At 44.3% G+C, this 15,170-nt stretch overlaps 1 protein-coding gene across 5 annotated transcripts in view; it reads left to right on the plus strand.

Annotated features, from left to right (window-relative positions):
• Positions 1-7,925, plus strand: part of AHI1 (Abelson helper integration site 1) — a 197,158-nt gene extending 189,233 nt beyond the window's left edge. For all 5 annotated transcript variants that reach the window (XM_050949466.1, XM_050949471.1, XM_050949469.1 and 2 more), the window contains one exon: positions 6,599-7,925. In XM_050949466.1, coding sequence (XP_050805423.1) covers positions 6,599-6,809 — 211 coding nt within the window. In that variant the 3' untranslated portion in view covers positions 6,810-7,925. The remainder of the gene's footprint in view (positions 1-6,598) is intronic.
• Positions 7,926-15,170: the final 7,245 nt, after the last annotated feature.

The raw sequence follows: 15,170 nt of genomic DNA on the forward strand, positions 1-15,170 counted from the left end.
CCCGGCTCCTAAGTCAAAGGAGGCTAGGCGCATGGACCTCCTAGGCCGCAAAATATACTCGCCCGGGGGCCTCCAACTTAGGGTGGCAAACCAACGAGCCCTCCTAAGTAGATATAACTTTAACACGTGGGTGTTCTTGGGGAAGTTTACGGAGCTTCTTCCCCAGGAGTCCCGTCAAGAATTTACGGTCCTACTTGAGAGGGTAAAAAGGTAGCAAGAACCTCCCTCCAAGCCTCTCTGGATGCAGCGGACTCTGCAGCCAGAACTCTGGTGTCAGGAGTGACGATGAGGCTTATCTCCTGGCTCCAGGTATCAGGCCTTCACCCTGAAGTACAACAAACTATTCAGGATTTGCCCTTCGAAGGCTAGGGCCTGTTCTCAGATAAGACTGACCCCAGATTGCAAAGTCTGAAGGACAATGGCTTTATAATGCGCTCGCTGGGTATGCACACGCCAGTGACCCAACGCAGGACCTTCCGGCCCCAGCCACATCACCCTTACAGCCCACCTAGGCCATGTCTCAGGACTTTAGCAGAAGGTGTGGTAAAGGGAATCATCGGAGGCAGTCTGGCCCTCAAGGAGGTCAAAATCAGGCGCCCCCTAAACCACCAGCGGGGCTCAAGCAGAACTTTTGTTGGGACGCCCGAGGGCGGCCCACTAGTTGCTCTACCGGATCCTTCTCCTCCCTTTTTCAACTGCCTCTCCCAATTCCTCCCCACCTGGTCCCAGCTAACTTCAGATCGTTGGGTCCTGCGCACAGTGGAAGTGGGATACCACCTTCAGTTTGTTTCAACCCCGCCTTCCCACCCTCCCTCCCCGTCCCTCTTCAGGGACCCCTCTCAGGAGCAGTTCCTCTTATAAGAGGTCCAGTTGCTCCTAGCCACGGGAGCCATAGAGGAGGTGCCAAAAGACATGAGGGGCAAGGGGTTTTATTCCCGCTGCTTCCTAATCCCCAAGGCAAAGGGAGGTCTATGACTGATCCTAGACCTGCGAGAGCTCAACAAGTTCATGATAAAGCTGAAGTTCCGCATGGTAACCCTGGGGACCATTATCCCGTCCCTGGATCCGGGAGACTGGTATGCCGCCCTCAATATGAAGGACTCGTCTTTCCACATCGCACCCACCCACAGACGGTACCTCCATTTTGTGATCAACTATCAACGTTCAGTTCACTGTACTTCCATTTGACCTGTAGTCGCCGCCTCCCTCCGGTGTCATCTGGTACACGTCTACCCGTATCTCGATGATTGGCTCATTCGAGGGACTTCTCAGTTACAAGTGTCGCAGCACTGCGCATCGTCAAAGACCTCTTCGGGAGCCTAGGCCTGATAATCAGCACAGAGAAGTCTCTGCTCTGACACCCATGCAGAGAATAGACTTCATCAGACCGGTTCTGGACTCCAATCTGGCCAGAGCCTGCCTCCCACAGTCGCATTTTCAAACAGTGGCTTCAATTATTCAAGGTCTTCAAACCTTCCTGACAATGTTGGTGCGCACCTGCCTCAGCCTAGTAGGTCACATGGCCTCCTGCACCTTCGTGACCAAGCACGCAAGGCTATGTCTCCGTCCCTTTCAAACCTGGCTTGCTTCAATATACCAACCACACAGAGACAGCCTGGACTCGGTGCTCACTATTCCTCAGAAGGTTCTGGGCTCCCTAACCTGGTGGCTAAACCCCACTCTAGTCTGTGCAGGGATGCCATTCCACCCACCGCAACCCTGGATGGCCCTAACCACGGACGTGTCATCTCTGGGTTGGGGTGCCCACCTCGAGGGGCTTCACACTCAAGGCCTCTGGTCGCCTCAAGAGCTGGCCTTACACATCAATTTGCGGGAGCTGAGAGCGGTCCATCTAGCATGCCAGGTGTTTCGAGACCATCTCCAAGGCCGTTGTGTATCAAATGTTCACGGACAACACAACGGCCATGTTTTACATAAACAAGCAGGGCGGAGCACGCTCCTCCCTCCTTTGTCAAGAAGCCTTCCACCTCTGGGACTTTTACATAGCCCACTCGATCGATTTGGTAGCGTCTTTTCTCCCAGGAGTCCAGAACACTCTCTCAGATCACCTCAGCAGATCCTTCCTGTCTCACGAATAGTCAATTCTTCCAGACGTCATCCATTCTGTTTTCCGGAAGTGGGGGTTTTCCCACATAGACCTCTTTGCCTCCCGAGAGAACAAGAAATGCCAGGTGTTCTGCTCCTTCCAGGGACGCTCCCCAGGCTCCCTCTCAGATGCATTCCTGATCCTGTGGAAGAGGCACCTACTCTATGCCTTCCCACCATTTCCGCTTGTCCACAGAGTCCTACTCAAGCTCCACAGGGGCAGCGCCCACCTGATCCTGATTGCTCCAGCATGGCCGAGGCAGCACTGGTACACCATGTTGTTCGACCTCTCAGTGGCAAACCCGATTCCCCTGCCACTCTGGCCGGATCTCATAACACAGGACTTCGGCAGGCTTCACCATCCAGACCTGCAGTCTCTTCATCTCACAGCATGGTTGCTGCGTGGTTGAGCCAGTCTCAGTTGCGTTGCTCTGCCTCGGTCCAACAGGTGCTCTTGGGCAGTAGGAAGCCTTCCACTAGGATGACATATTTGGCCAAGTGGAAGCGTTTCTCCTGCTGGTGCACTCAGCATAACTCAGTCCCCAGGCAGGTGTCCGTTCCTACTGTCCTGGACTACCTCTGGTCCCTGAAAGAACAGGGCCTAGCGGTCTCTTCCATAAAGGTGCATCTGGCAGCCATCTCCGCCTTCCACCCAGGGGAAAAAGGCCGATCAATCTTCTCTCACCCCATAGTTTCAAGGTTCCTCAAGGGATTGGAACGTTTGTACCCTCAAGTCAGACACCCGACCCCTACCTGGGATTTCAACCTGGTGCTAGCCAAGTTTATGGGTGCTCCTTTCGAACCACTGGCCACCCGCTCGCTGCTGTACCTTTCCTGGAAGACAGCCTTCCTCGTCGCTATTAGTTTGGCAAGACGAGTATCTGAGCTTCAGGCCTTGACAGCGGACCCCCCCATATATGGTATTCCATAAGGACAAGATACAGCTGCGACCACACCCCTCCTTCCTCCCTAAGGTGGTGTCCGCCTTTCATGTCAATCAAGACATCTTCCTCCCAGTCTGCAAACCCTAGACGTTTGCAGGGCTCTCGCCTTTTATATCGAGAGAACAAAACCCTTCCGAAGGTCACCTCAGCTCTTTGTAGTTGTGGGAGACCAGATGAAAGGCCTACCAGTCTCATCCCAACGAATTTCGTCTTGGGTAACATTCTGCATCCGTACATGCTGTGATTTGGCTCACGTTCCGGCTAGCCACCTCACCGCCCATTCTACTCAGGCTCAAGCTTCATCTACCGCCTTTCTGGCCCATGTTGCCAGCCAGGAAATATGTCGGGCAGCTGCCTGGTCATCAGTTCACACCTTTGCCTCACATTACGCATTGGTTCAACAATCCAGAGATGATGTAGCATTTGGCTCAGCAGTTTTGCATTCTGCAACATCTCACTCCGACCCCACCACATAGGTAAGGTTTGGGAATCACCTAACTGGAATGGATATGAGCAAGCACTCGAAAAAGAAAAGACGGTTACTCACCTTGTGACTGTTGTTCTTCGAGATGTGTTGCTCATATCCATTCCAAACCCGCCCTCCTTCCCCTCTGTCGGAGTAGCCGGCAAGAAGGAACTGAAGGGCTGTTGGGTCGGCAGGGGTATATATCCGGCGCCATAATGGTGCCATGCCAGGGGGCGACCCAGCCGACCCACCAAGTGTTGCTAGGGTAAAAATCTTCCGACGAACCTGCACACGACGCGCGCACACGTAATTGGAATGAATATGAGCAACACATCTCGAAGAACAACAGTTACAAAGGTGAGTAACCGTCTTTTCTCTGTTCCTTGAGTGAAAGCAAAACCTTCAGTACCAAAGGATCCAAAGCCATCAGATCCCAGTTCAAGAGACACATGGAACCCCATATGTGTTAGCAGAGTCAGTCCTAGCGGGAGCACTCCTTCACGTCCAGCACCTCTGTTCCAGATAAGATTATGGTGCGAGATATGGCGCCTGTTAGCAGGGCCAAGCACCATTCCCAGTCCCTCTTGGATCCTTAGGTCAGTTATGAAAACACCCTGGGCAAAAAGTTAAGGTCATGGCACAGTGCAAATGCCTATAGAAGTGTCATGCCCCTAATGCAACAACCATATCAGTTCTGGATCTTGGTTCTGAGTCCTCGGTGCCATCAACAGAGATCAGATCCTCAGTCTAACATTGACTTAGATTGTGACAGACAGGTTAAATTACCATTTCTGTTCACAAGAAATCATATCAGGACAAATGCTACATCAATGCGCTACACAGTTCACATAGATTCAGACCATGCTCTTACCCCAGTGGGTACTATGATAGAGAACCTGAAGCAAAATATTGGCAGAACTGACAGTTCCCTCCTTTTGCCAAATGAACTTACTGGTCCTCACCTAGATGTCATGAGGACGGTGAACACGCTTGTCCTTACAGGGAGCAGTCCCCTCCTAGAAGTAAGGGGAAGCTTCAAACATTGAATCTGCTGCTCCCATATCAATCTGCATCACTGGTCTATAGCGACCACTTCTCATCAGTAGTTCCAGAAACTCTTTCAGAGGAAGAGCTAATGGAACCCATTGAATTTCAGGACACACATCCGGAGCCTGCTGATGAGACCTCTCCTGATGAAAACGTAGAAGCTGCTTCAGCATCTTCCCCATCAGAAGATGTCATTCCGTTTCATGAACGGTTGGTCACAGTGGCTTCAACTTCACCTCTTAATTGCAGGAGTGTGAAGATATGCTACATGGAACTCTATACGCATATTTACAAAACATTATGCAGTAGACCTAGCCTCCCATTGAGATGCTCAATTTGGTACAATGGTACTTCAGTCATTATTTAATTAGGACTCCACATGCCACCTTCCTCACCTGTCAGAACTGCATATCAAATTATTCCATGAGTGAGGGATGTACCACAGGCCACTAGAAGAAGAGGAAAAAAATGAAGGTCACTCACCTGGAACTGGAGATCTTAAAGATGGACCCTGCGACTTCACAGTCCCTGCCTACCTTCCTATTTTCCCCAAAGTCCTAATGTAGTCTTGGACTTGAGGAGGAGGTGGTGGAAAGAGTTGTAGTGGCCAGAGTGCCTTGCCCCTTTTTTGTATCCTCCCGCCCAGAATGTTCAGGATCAGTGAGGGTGAGGATGCTCCAGCAGGCACTGCTGTCGAATATTTCGTGCTTGGAGCCATAGGCACCAGCTCTGTGGGTGCTCTGGGGCTCAAGCACACACTGGGGAAAAAAAAAAAGGGGGGAGGCAGTGCTCAGCACCCACAAGCCACCAGTAGGTGGCAGGAGCATATACATGGCGCACAGTGAAGGCAGAAAGCACCCACTGGCAAAAACAAAAAACAGCGCCTGTGCTGAGAGCTGCACTGCCAACACATCCTAGGGATGTGGATGTGCACAGTTCATCTCAAAAGAACTCTGTTTACAGGAGAATAACCTTCATTTCTTTAGCAAGACTGCCATTTGAAAGGCTTGCATATGAAAGCTTATTGCACTAGAGCAGTATCACCAGCATCAACTATTGTTCTGCCTTGCAACTTCTAGGACAGCTCCATGAAGCTCTTTATGTACTTTGGACTTCAGTCATCCATGCTTATTATTTATTCATGTGTACTGTGTTAGCACTTGGAGTCCTGGTCATGGACCCAGACCTCATAGTGCTGAGCACTATGCAAACACAGATCAAGGAAATGGACCCTGACCCAAGGAGCTTACAGCCTAAACTAAGTCATTATTTAAGTAAGGTTACATCAACTTCTGCCCAGAACAGAGGGTCCATGACTTTGGCTTGATGAGGGTTGCAGCATTATAATGCACTCAAATTCCTGCTCCACTTGGGGGTCTCCAGATGGCCATCACAACCCATAATTGGGTGGCAGCAGTTAGGGAGGGTACATAGGGAAATTGGCTTGATTCATGGTGTTTGGTGCTTATGTGAAGTGCCCAGTCCATTAGTGAAAATGAAAGCAGCTTGCATTTCTGTAAATAAATCCTAGTACAGATACTTTAACTGGTCAAATGTGTTACTCCACTTTGCATGATTTTCCAAGAGTGGGTGAATAAATAAGTGAGCCATGAATCTGTCTTTGACTGGAATATTGTGGAAATCAAAGTTGGAAGATGAAAAATATTCTGTAATGGCTCTTTGGAGGGGGCCAGGGGGTTGGTAATTTGACATTTTGTAAATAATTAAGCTTATTGATTACCCAAGACTCTAGTTAGTTTTAAGAATCATAGGCAGCTGTCATCAAATAGGGCTGTTAGAACATATGTTGCAAAGTAAACCAATGGATTTGGAATAGAGACCATCATACCTGGATCTAGTGCTTTTGTCTGTTTTGGTTCTGCAGTAGCACAGTAGTACTTAAGCTGGTTCACCACTATACCCAAGGGGGAAAGGCAGACAATTGTTTTGGCATGTCAGCTGTGGGTGGAAATAGCTCTAAACTTTAGCTAATTCTGTATGTTTCTTATCCTCCTTCTCTCCCCCTCCTCAACAGAGTTACAAAGAAGAAGAAAAGGATACTGAAGAATGAAACAATGGAAAATCCACCAAATGTAATGGCTCTTGACACCCTTGCATCTTCAATTACCACTAACAGTGTTGAAAACAAATCTAGAACAGATGGTTTAGAACTGAAGAAGAAAAGAGCAGTGAAAAACTCAAGTGCAAGTGGAAAAACAAATGTTGCCTTTGAGCCTGACAGTTGAAGTGTAGTCATCATTTAACTCCAGATATAGGTGGTGCATTCAGAAAATTATATGCAAAAAATGGATTTGAATGGGATTTATGCTGAAATGATAATCTCACTTTCAGGATAAAAAAACATTGAAAACCAAAACATTAAACATAGACAAACACACAAAATTCCCCCATGCTCCTGTCAAGACATGCCATGTGGTGTAGAACCTAATTCTGCAAGGAACCTGGCACCTCCAGCTCTTACTGAGGTTAACGAAACTTGAGTATCCAGCACTTCACAGGATTGGGCTCCTGGACAGTTCAAGCCTGAAGTTTAACGTTCATATTTCCCAAGAGCAGCATTTACAGGTGCATTCTGAATAATCCAAGTCCCGATTCTGATACCTTTCTCATGATGACTAGAATTTTACTGTTGGAAAGATTCCCATTGACTTCAATGGGCGTTGGATCCAGGCCATTTTTGAGCATGAGCAAAAGTGGTAGAGTGAAGTCCAAAGTTGTTAGTACTCTGTGACCTAAAATGAAACAAGCTTGACCAGGACAGAAGGTTTTGTGTTAGCAATTTTGATTTTCTTGCAAAAAGGCAGACAGTATTCTGTATGTAGCATGTGCGCACTCTGAAAGAATCTTACACAGGTCTACATGAAAATACACACTTTTTATGTCTCTCTGTTGTTGACTATTCACTTTGGACTAGATTTTGCAATCCTTGTTTATATTGGTGAACACCTGCTCGTGCAAGTAAATTGACTTCAGTGGACCTACCTGTGAATAAAGCTCACCAACATGAGTAAAGATTGCAAAATTCATCTTTTTGGTACATTGATTTTTAAAATGAAGGCTTTTTATAAATATATAAATGTGCACTAAAACTTGGTAAAACTCGGTTTTTGCTGCACTCAGAGCAGCATTGCCAAATATATTTTGCTTTATTTTGAAGAAACTTTTCATATCAAAATGGGTAGTTTATTTTATGCTGTGTGTAGTATTTATTTCCTTTATGTGTTTAGTTTATCTATTTTTGAAATTAATAGCACTATGTTGTGAACCATTATTAATTATTTCAATAACTTCTTACAATACTATCTTTTTACATTTGACATTAAATGAAATACTTTCCATCAGTTAATGCTGGTATTTTTTTCTGACTGATGGCGTCCAGTTTATTTTTACTCTGCTAGGAAAATCGTCTCCCTCCCCCTCTGAGGCAATAAATAACATAAAATTAGAAAACCCTTATTTAGTAGACAAGGCACTTGATTCCATTAAAAAAAGAAGTGAGAATAACCATGTTGGGCACTCATGTGTGAAATGCACCCAGATGCAAAGGACTAGTTGCCATATATTCTAGTATCATCCCTGCACATGTTTTGAAGGCATAAAAATATGTAAACATGTTTCTGTTGGGTAAAACTCCGCAGGAAAAAATCCTTTATTCATGGGCATTGTTAAGGGCTCTGTTTGCCCAATGTGTGTGTGTATGCAAATCCCATATTATCCTAAACGGGAGTTACATGTGTGCACTGGGGTGATAATGAACTCCCATGTGTATGTTTCCCTAGCCATATATTATAAAAGCATATTATTCCTGTGTAGTGAAACCGCTCAATATTTTAGCCTGGCTTCTTGTCTAGCTGCTGTTGAAATACAGCCTAGTTGCTACTTCAGTGAGCTATGTGGGTTTTAATGTTTTGTGAAAGGAAAACATCAGCATCGTATGGCTTTAAAATGTCATTGGTCACATTTAAAGATAAAGGCAAAGCATGACATCAGGCTACACGTCAGGGCGAGCGGAGCAGTAGCCAAGAGCTGGGTGCTTCTTTGGAAAGCCTAGTAAAATGTTAATTTGGCATTATGGATGCTGAAGATAAAAATAACACTTCAGATACACACCAGAGAGAAATGGTAGTTCTAATCAAAGGCACAGTGCCTCCTTTCATGCTTGCGAACTAGGGCTCCAATTACGTTCACTGCTCTGAAGCTGAACAGAGCTGCTTTGCCACACTTTCCAAATTGAGAGAGGAGAGGCAGAAGACGTGTCTTCCAAGGCACAGTTCCAAATAACAGTTAAGCAGAGAAATCAAATAAAAGACCCAATGTGAAAATTTTTGGAGTTGAAAATAGACTTTAAAAAACTGTTTTGTTCCTATTCTCATTATTACAGAATCACTGACTTTATTTTCATTATCCTTTTCTCTCAGCCTCTTGGAGGTTAGATTCTTCTACTGCTTTGTATTCCTTCAGTGCAGTGTGAGAGCAAACTGCATTTACTTCAGAGGAAATGAGAAAGAAGAAAGATCTGCATTTAACAAAACAACGCTTCTGAGCCATTTTCAGTATCCAAATTAGGAGATTCAGATTAAGATTATTAATCTTTTAAAGTAGTACATATCAGGAGATAATAACAAGGACTTGTAGTTTTAGCAGTGTTTAGAAATGTAGGTAATACATTCATTTAAAAAATCTCATTTTTCTTTTCTGTGGTGTTGAAGTCTGAGAAATGGCAATGCTTCTTTCCCTCAGGCATTCAGATTACGTTTTAAATATATGTACAACCACAGAAGAATAAGTTTTCTATTTGGCAAGTCAATTTGTAGTAGCAGGGTTGGTTTAGTAAACTAGTCTTGGAAATGAAACTTTGTGTCCTTGTGTAGCATGGTGCCTTTTTCATGATAATGCAGCACACACATAAAAAGTTATAAAAAATGGTGAACTTCACACACTTGGTGGCAACTTTCTAGACATTTAGAGGGACTACATTTTAATTAGGGAGGGGGGTGTCCAGAATGCATACTGCACAAATGATCTGAAAAAAAATTTCTCCTCCCTATTTTTTTTTGAGCTGCACATTAAACATTCCAAAATGTGAGTGAGCTGAGACCTTGTTCACTAAGCTACTGCCCAGAATGTCAGAGTTATAAATACCTGCATGAGGGGTTTCTACAGGAAACACAAATTTAACCTTGATCTAGTGGCATAAATAGTGTCAGTGGAATAATGACAATGGCAATCACTAGTGGAACAAAGCAGGTAGAAATCTGTATAAAGAGATGAAACATTACAAAAGTTTATAACTACCTGGCCAGTGATAGTATAATGGTTTGTTGTTTTGGGGTTCTAGTGTATATTTTTTTTCCTGTATACATACATTTCTCCAGCTGTAACATGTATTTGCGGTTCAGCAAAGAGATGTTGAACAATACACAAATGTGAACAATTAAAATGGAAAGGAAGAGACAACTCATTTTTTCCTTGTATTCCTCCATAACCATCAGCTTGCATTTGTTTTTTGCCTTAATGCTTTAAGGAATGGACATCATAAAACATAAATTGTGTATTTGTAGCATCACTTAACTCAAAAGGCAATAGGCAATGGATCACAGTCAAACAAGGGCTAATGAGAACACAGAAGAACATGACAATTGAAAGTCTCTGTTGACTAGTGAACTAAATCTGCCGGCTGGACCCAATTGTCTGATGAAGAATTGAATGTCAGTATCATTTAGGGTTAACAATGGTCCAACACAAGCAAAAGCAGACAGCTATGAAAAATAGCCGGCATGGTAGCCGTTCTGCAGAGACCATGGATGCAAACTTGATAATGAGGCACTTCATTTACCACATCTTTCTGCTCTAATTACTAAGGTGAATAGGAAATACTTCATCTAAGGCGGGAACAGGCTAAAGCAAAAATACTTATTTGGTAAACACAAGTTTTTTTAAAATGATTCTTTTCTTGCATCTATGAAATTAGTATGAACTTCAATTTCATACTTACCTTTGCATTAGCATGTGTGCCTGTTCAAAGTTTCATCTCCAAGTGCAATGGGTGTTAGACATTAGCAGTGTCCTAATTGTAGTATTATATTTTTAAAAGCGTATGGCCTCCAACTGCTTAAAACTAAGCAGCTATAATTTTTAAACTGAATCCCCGACTAAACTGGTTCTGTTTTCCACAGGGCTGATGTAACAGCTTAACTAGTTTTCCACCATTGACTTAAAGTCCAATGTAGAGTTTATCCTAACTTTTCATTTTATAAAATACATACTCTCTCCAATTGAAGGGGTAATCGAGAGTGCCAGAAAAAGTTACGTTAGTAACAAAGTGGGCACACTTTCAGTGCATATGGTACAGTCTTAAAAAAAGTAGTTGTAGTAGTCTGGAAGTTGGGGGGGGAAAGAAGTATTTGCTGAATGTTAAAGGAGATGAAAGGTTAATTTACGGGTCTTTCATAGTTTTTGCTTAGCATTCTGTCCTAAAACTACCCAGAATGTTTTGGAGGAAATAATTTATGGATGTGCAACTGTGCCTGTAAAAACATACTGCATCAATTCAAAGGTTTGTATTGCTTAAAAGTATCAATGTGTGCATTGGGAACAGAACTACTGAGCATAAGGAATAAAAGGGAGAGGAGGTTTGAAAGAGGGAAATGAGCAGCTTGAGAAGCAAACTGCTGTCTGGGGCAGATTTAGGAGAATGTAGCAACTAGGAACTGGAGCTTGAGAAGAAGGAACAGAAGAGAGTGGAAAGGCTCATTATAACAGTGCTTTGGTGGCTTCCGTCATTTTTTTTAATCTTTAGGAGCTAAGACCTTTTAATCATCCCACCAAGCTCTTCATCCTTCTGTGGTGTGTATGCTGAGTTTCATGCTATTTACTGGGGTCCTTCAGACTAAACCTGAGAAACGAAGAGGGAGATTCTGGCTGGGCCTCTAAAAGGTGCAGCATGGAACTCTCAGCCCAGGGGGAAAGTTGACTGTGGTGGCTTTGTGCCCTCCTAATCCTAGGCTGCTCCAGGGCCTGGAGAGGCACCTGTCATAACTTAGATGGGCGCTGCCAGTAACTGCTGACGCTGTGGTGCCACAGCCCTATCCCTGACATGCCCCCCTGATTATGCAAGCTACTCTGTGTGAGCAGCCCCCTGTGCCCAAGGAGAACTCCACTGAAATCAGAGGCGGGGGCGGGGGTCAATGTGTGAGCAGGGTTCCACGTGGCTGGAAAACTTTTCAAAATGAGGGGCTGTGGTTTATACGTTACTTTGCAATCCTTCAGGTTCAAAAGGCTGCATTTTCATTGTGCTCTGACAAATGTGGATGGTTACTTTTGTATTTAATCTAACAAACGCCAACCACCTGACTATGTTTTGTCGCTATACTCATTGCACTACGGTCGGCTGTGGCCAACCAGTTTTACAATTCCTGTCTAATGCTCAGATGTGAATATTCAGTAGAAACTGCAGATGCCACTTTTAGCGGAAAAAAGTTTCCACACCGGTAAAAGAAATATCAGTAAAATCTATGCACTGAGAAGACATCAAATTCTTGTTACACTTATATCTCCTGCACAGGCAGAGAGTATAATAAACTAGTCTGCAGCAGCTGTAAATTTTCTGAGGATTTATCTAACCACAAATACATTGAAATGGGGAAATGGGGCTATATTAAACTGTGCAAGATGCTGCTGGAACTTAGCCATTTCTGCAACATCCTGTAATTAATTTATTATGACAGGTCTGGCAAACTGAAACACCCAATACACTTGCGACAGACTGTTATGATATAGCTGTTTGAAAACTCTGTAGTCACATAACATGCAGGTATAGCTGAAAAAATTCAGCAGGGAAATATTAAATTGATACATTATTTCTCCAGAGGTAGCAATCATTCCCAGACCCACGTTCTTCAAACTCTTGGAATGGCCCTGGGTAAGTATATATATAGACAGAATTCTCCAGAATATGCAGACTTGGATCCTGCTCCTCAAGGAGTCAAAGTGATAGGCCAGGCAGAGATATTCAGGGCACAGAATCATAGAAATGTTGGGCTGGGAAGGGACTTCAAGAGGTCAGCTAGTCCCCACACCATGTTCAGCAAAAGGAACTGTACCTCACACATTTTGTGAGTCCAGGCTGAGCAGCCTGTTTTTGCCCCTCTGGATGTTGGACATGTTCAGTTTTGTTCAATAATATTGAAAGAGGACACCATTTATTTGTTTCAAGAGCTGAAAAAAAATTAATACTCAAAACTACAAAATAGTTTTTGGAGATATGACTGGTCCACTTTAGAAACAGGGTCTGAAGAGGCTCTCTGTTTATCCAACTGCACCTCCTGACTTCAGCTCAGTTCACAATTTAAACCAAGAAATACTGAACTTTGTCTTCTCGTGAGGCTTTCCTCCATCCAATGGTATAAATCCCATTGCTAGAGCCGATCAGTCACAAGCTGTTAGACCCTGAATCTGTCACTGGTGTAGAACTAAATTCAGCCCATCCTACTCCTCAGAAGTTATGATCTGAGGGGAAGTCTTTTTCCCCTCACAACATGTGATAACATGTTTAGCTGTTTTGCTTGGCCAGCTGTTTTGCTTGATTGGTTTATGGTTTCAATGGCAGCAGTTTGAATCTGTTCATAGATTCGAGTGGTGGAGTAAGTCAGCACAGATGCATTCATAGGCAGAGTGCAGCTGAGGCAGCGAGAGATGCATAATAAATACAACCTATTATATGAAGATTACCACCATGTGTTTATATTAATATTCACCTAGCACTGGTCATTTGTAATGGGCCCTAAATGCACAGTTCCATGATGATATTAATGTTTTTATTTCACCAGAATACCATCAGCCATTCATTTCACAAATATATCTGGCATTTGTATTTTAATAGCATCGTTATATAAACAACATCTGTAATTGCTTAATTCTATGTAAGGCATTAACCTTCACTTGCTGGCGATAACTTGTCACAACACATGGCTGCCGTAGTTGTATATGACATCAGCCTCCTACTCATTAAAATAAATGCTGTCTAAAGCTAAGCTATAACAACATGCATAAGCCTATAATAGGCTTATAAAAGTGAATGGCTAATCCTCATTATGGTTTGGTGTTATGTCATAATGAGAAAGTGACATCCAAAAAGTCCATGAAATAAGGTAAATCAACATTCCCCCTCCCCGATATAATAGAATCATAGAAGATTAGGGTTGGAATGGACCTCAGGAGGTCATCTAGTCCAACCCCCTGCTCAAAGCAGGACCAACACCAACTAAATCATCCCAGCCAGGGCTTTGCCAAGCTGGGCCTTAAAAACCTCTAAGGATGGAGATTCCACCACCTCCCTAGGTAAGCCATTTCAGTGCTTTACCACCCTCCCAGTGAAATAGTTTTTCCCAATATCCAACCTAGACCTCCCCCACTGCAACTTGAGACCATTGCGCCACCATGGAGAACAGCTGAGCTCCATCCTCTTTGGAACCCCCCCCCCTTCAGGTAGTTGAAGGCTGCTATCAAATCCCCCCCTTACTCTTCTCTTCTGCAGACTAAATACACCCAGTTCCCTCAGCCTCTCCTCATAAGTCATGTGCCTCAGCCCCCTAATCATTTTTGTTGCCCTCTGCTGGACTCTCTCCAATTTGTCCACATCCTTTCTGTAGTGGGGGCCCCAAAACTGGACGCAGTACTCCAGATGCAGCCTCACCAGTGCCAAACAGAGGGGCTAATCACTTCCCTCGATCTGCTGGCAATGCTCCTACTAATGCAGACCAATATGCTGTTAGCCTTCTTGGCTACAAGGGCTCACTGTTGACTCATATCCAGCTTCTCGTCCACTGTAATTTCCCAGGTCCTTTTCTGCAGAACTGCTGCTTGGCCAGTCAGTCCCCAGCCTGTAGCAGTGCATGAGATTCTTCCGTCCTAAGTGCAGGACTCTGCATATCTAATAGGCTAACTCTGGGGGTGGAAGGTGCACTGGAAGGAGCCAGTCGGCCTCTGCCCACACTCCCTTTTAACCAACCACACGGTTAGGACATAGATGATGACTACAGGCTTTAATTAATGATGAATTTAAATACGTATTTTCTAGTCACCTGTGCAGGGTGAGGAAAGTACAAACAAATTTTTTGGCTGCGGTTATTGATGGAGGCAGCATAGTGTCATGATTAGAGCAGTGGGGATTGGGAGTCAGGAGACCTGGGTCTGCCACCAAATCACTCTAAATAAGTCACCTGGGCCAAAATTGACAAACTTGGTTGCCTAAAATTAGGCCCTCTCAATTTATACAAACAAGTGGTCTGATTTTACCCAAGGTTAACAGCCTGGCCTAGGCGATGGGCTGACATTCACAGACCAAAGCAGCAGCAGCCAGGAATAGAACAGGAGTCTTGACTTCCAGTCTTCTTTTCTAACCATTACCCCCAATGTATTTACAGGTTGCGTCCAGATAAAAGTACTAATCTTTGAGGCTTTTTGGTTGGCATTGCTCTGACAATACTTAGCACTGGGATTTTCGTGCCAGTAAAATGGAGAGCAGTAAAGCACTACTTTTTGTTCTAAAATGGTTAGAATCGAACTCACCACTGCTAACTGAGATT

The sequence above is a fragment of the Gopherus flavomarginatus genome, chromosome 4 (genome assembly GCF_025201925.1).
Source record: "Gopherus flavomarginatus isolate rGopFla2 chromosome 4, rGopFla2.mat.asm, whole genome shotgun sequence".
Taxonomy (NCBI): Eukaryota; Metazoa; Chordata; order Testudines; family Testudinidae; genus Gopherus; species Gopherus flavomarginatus.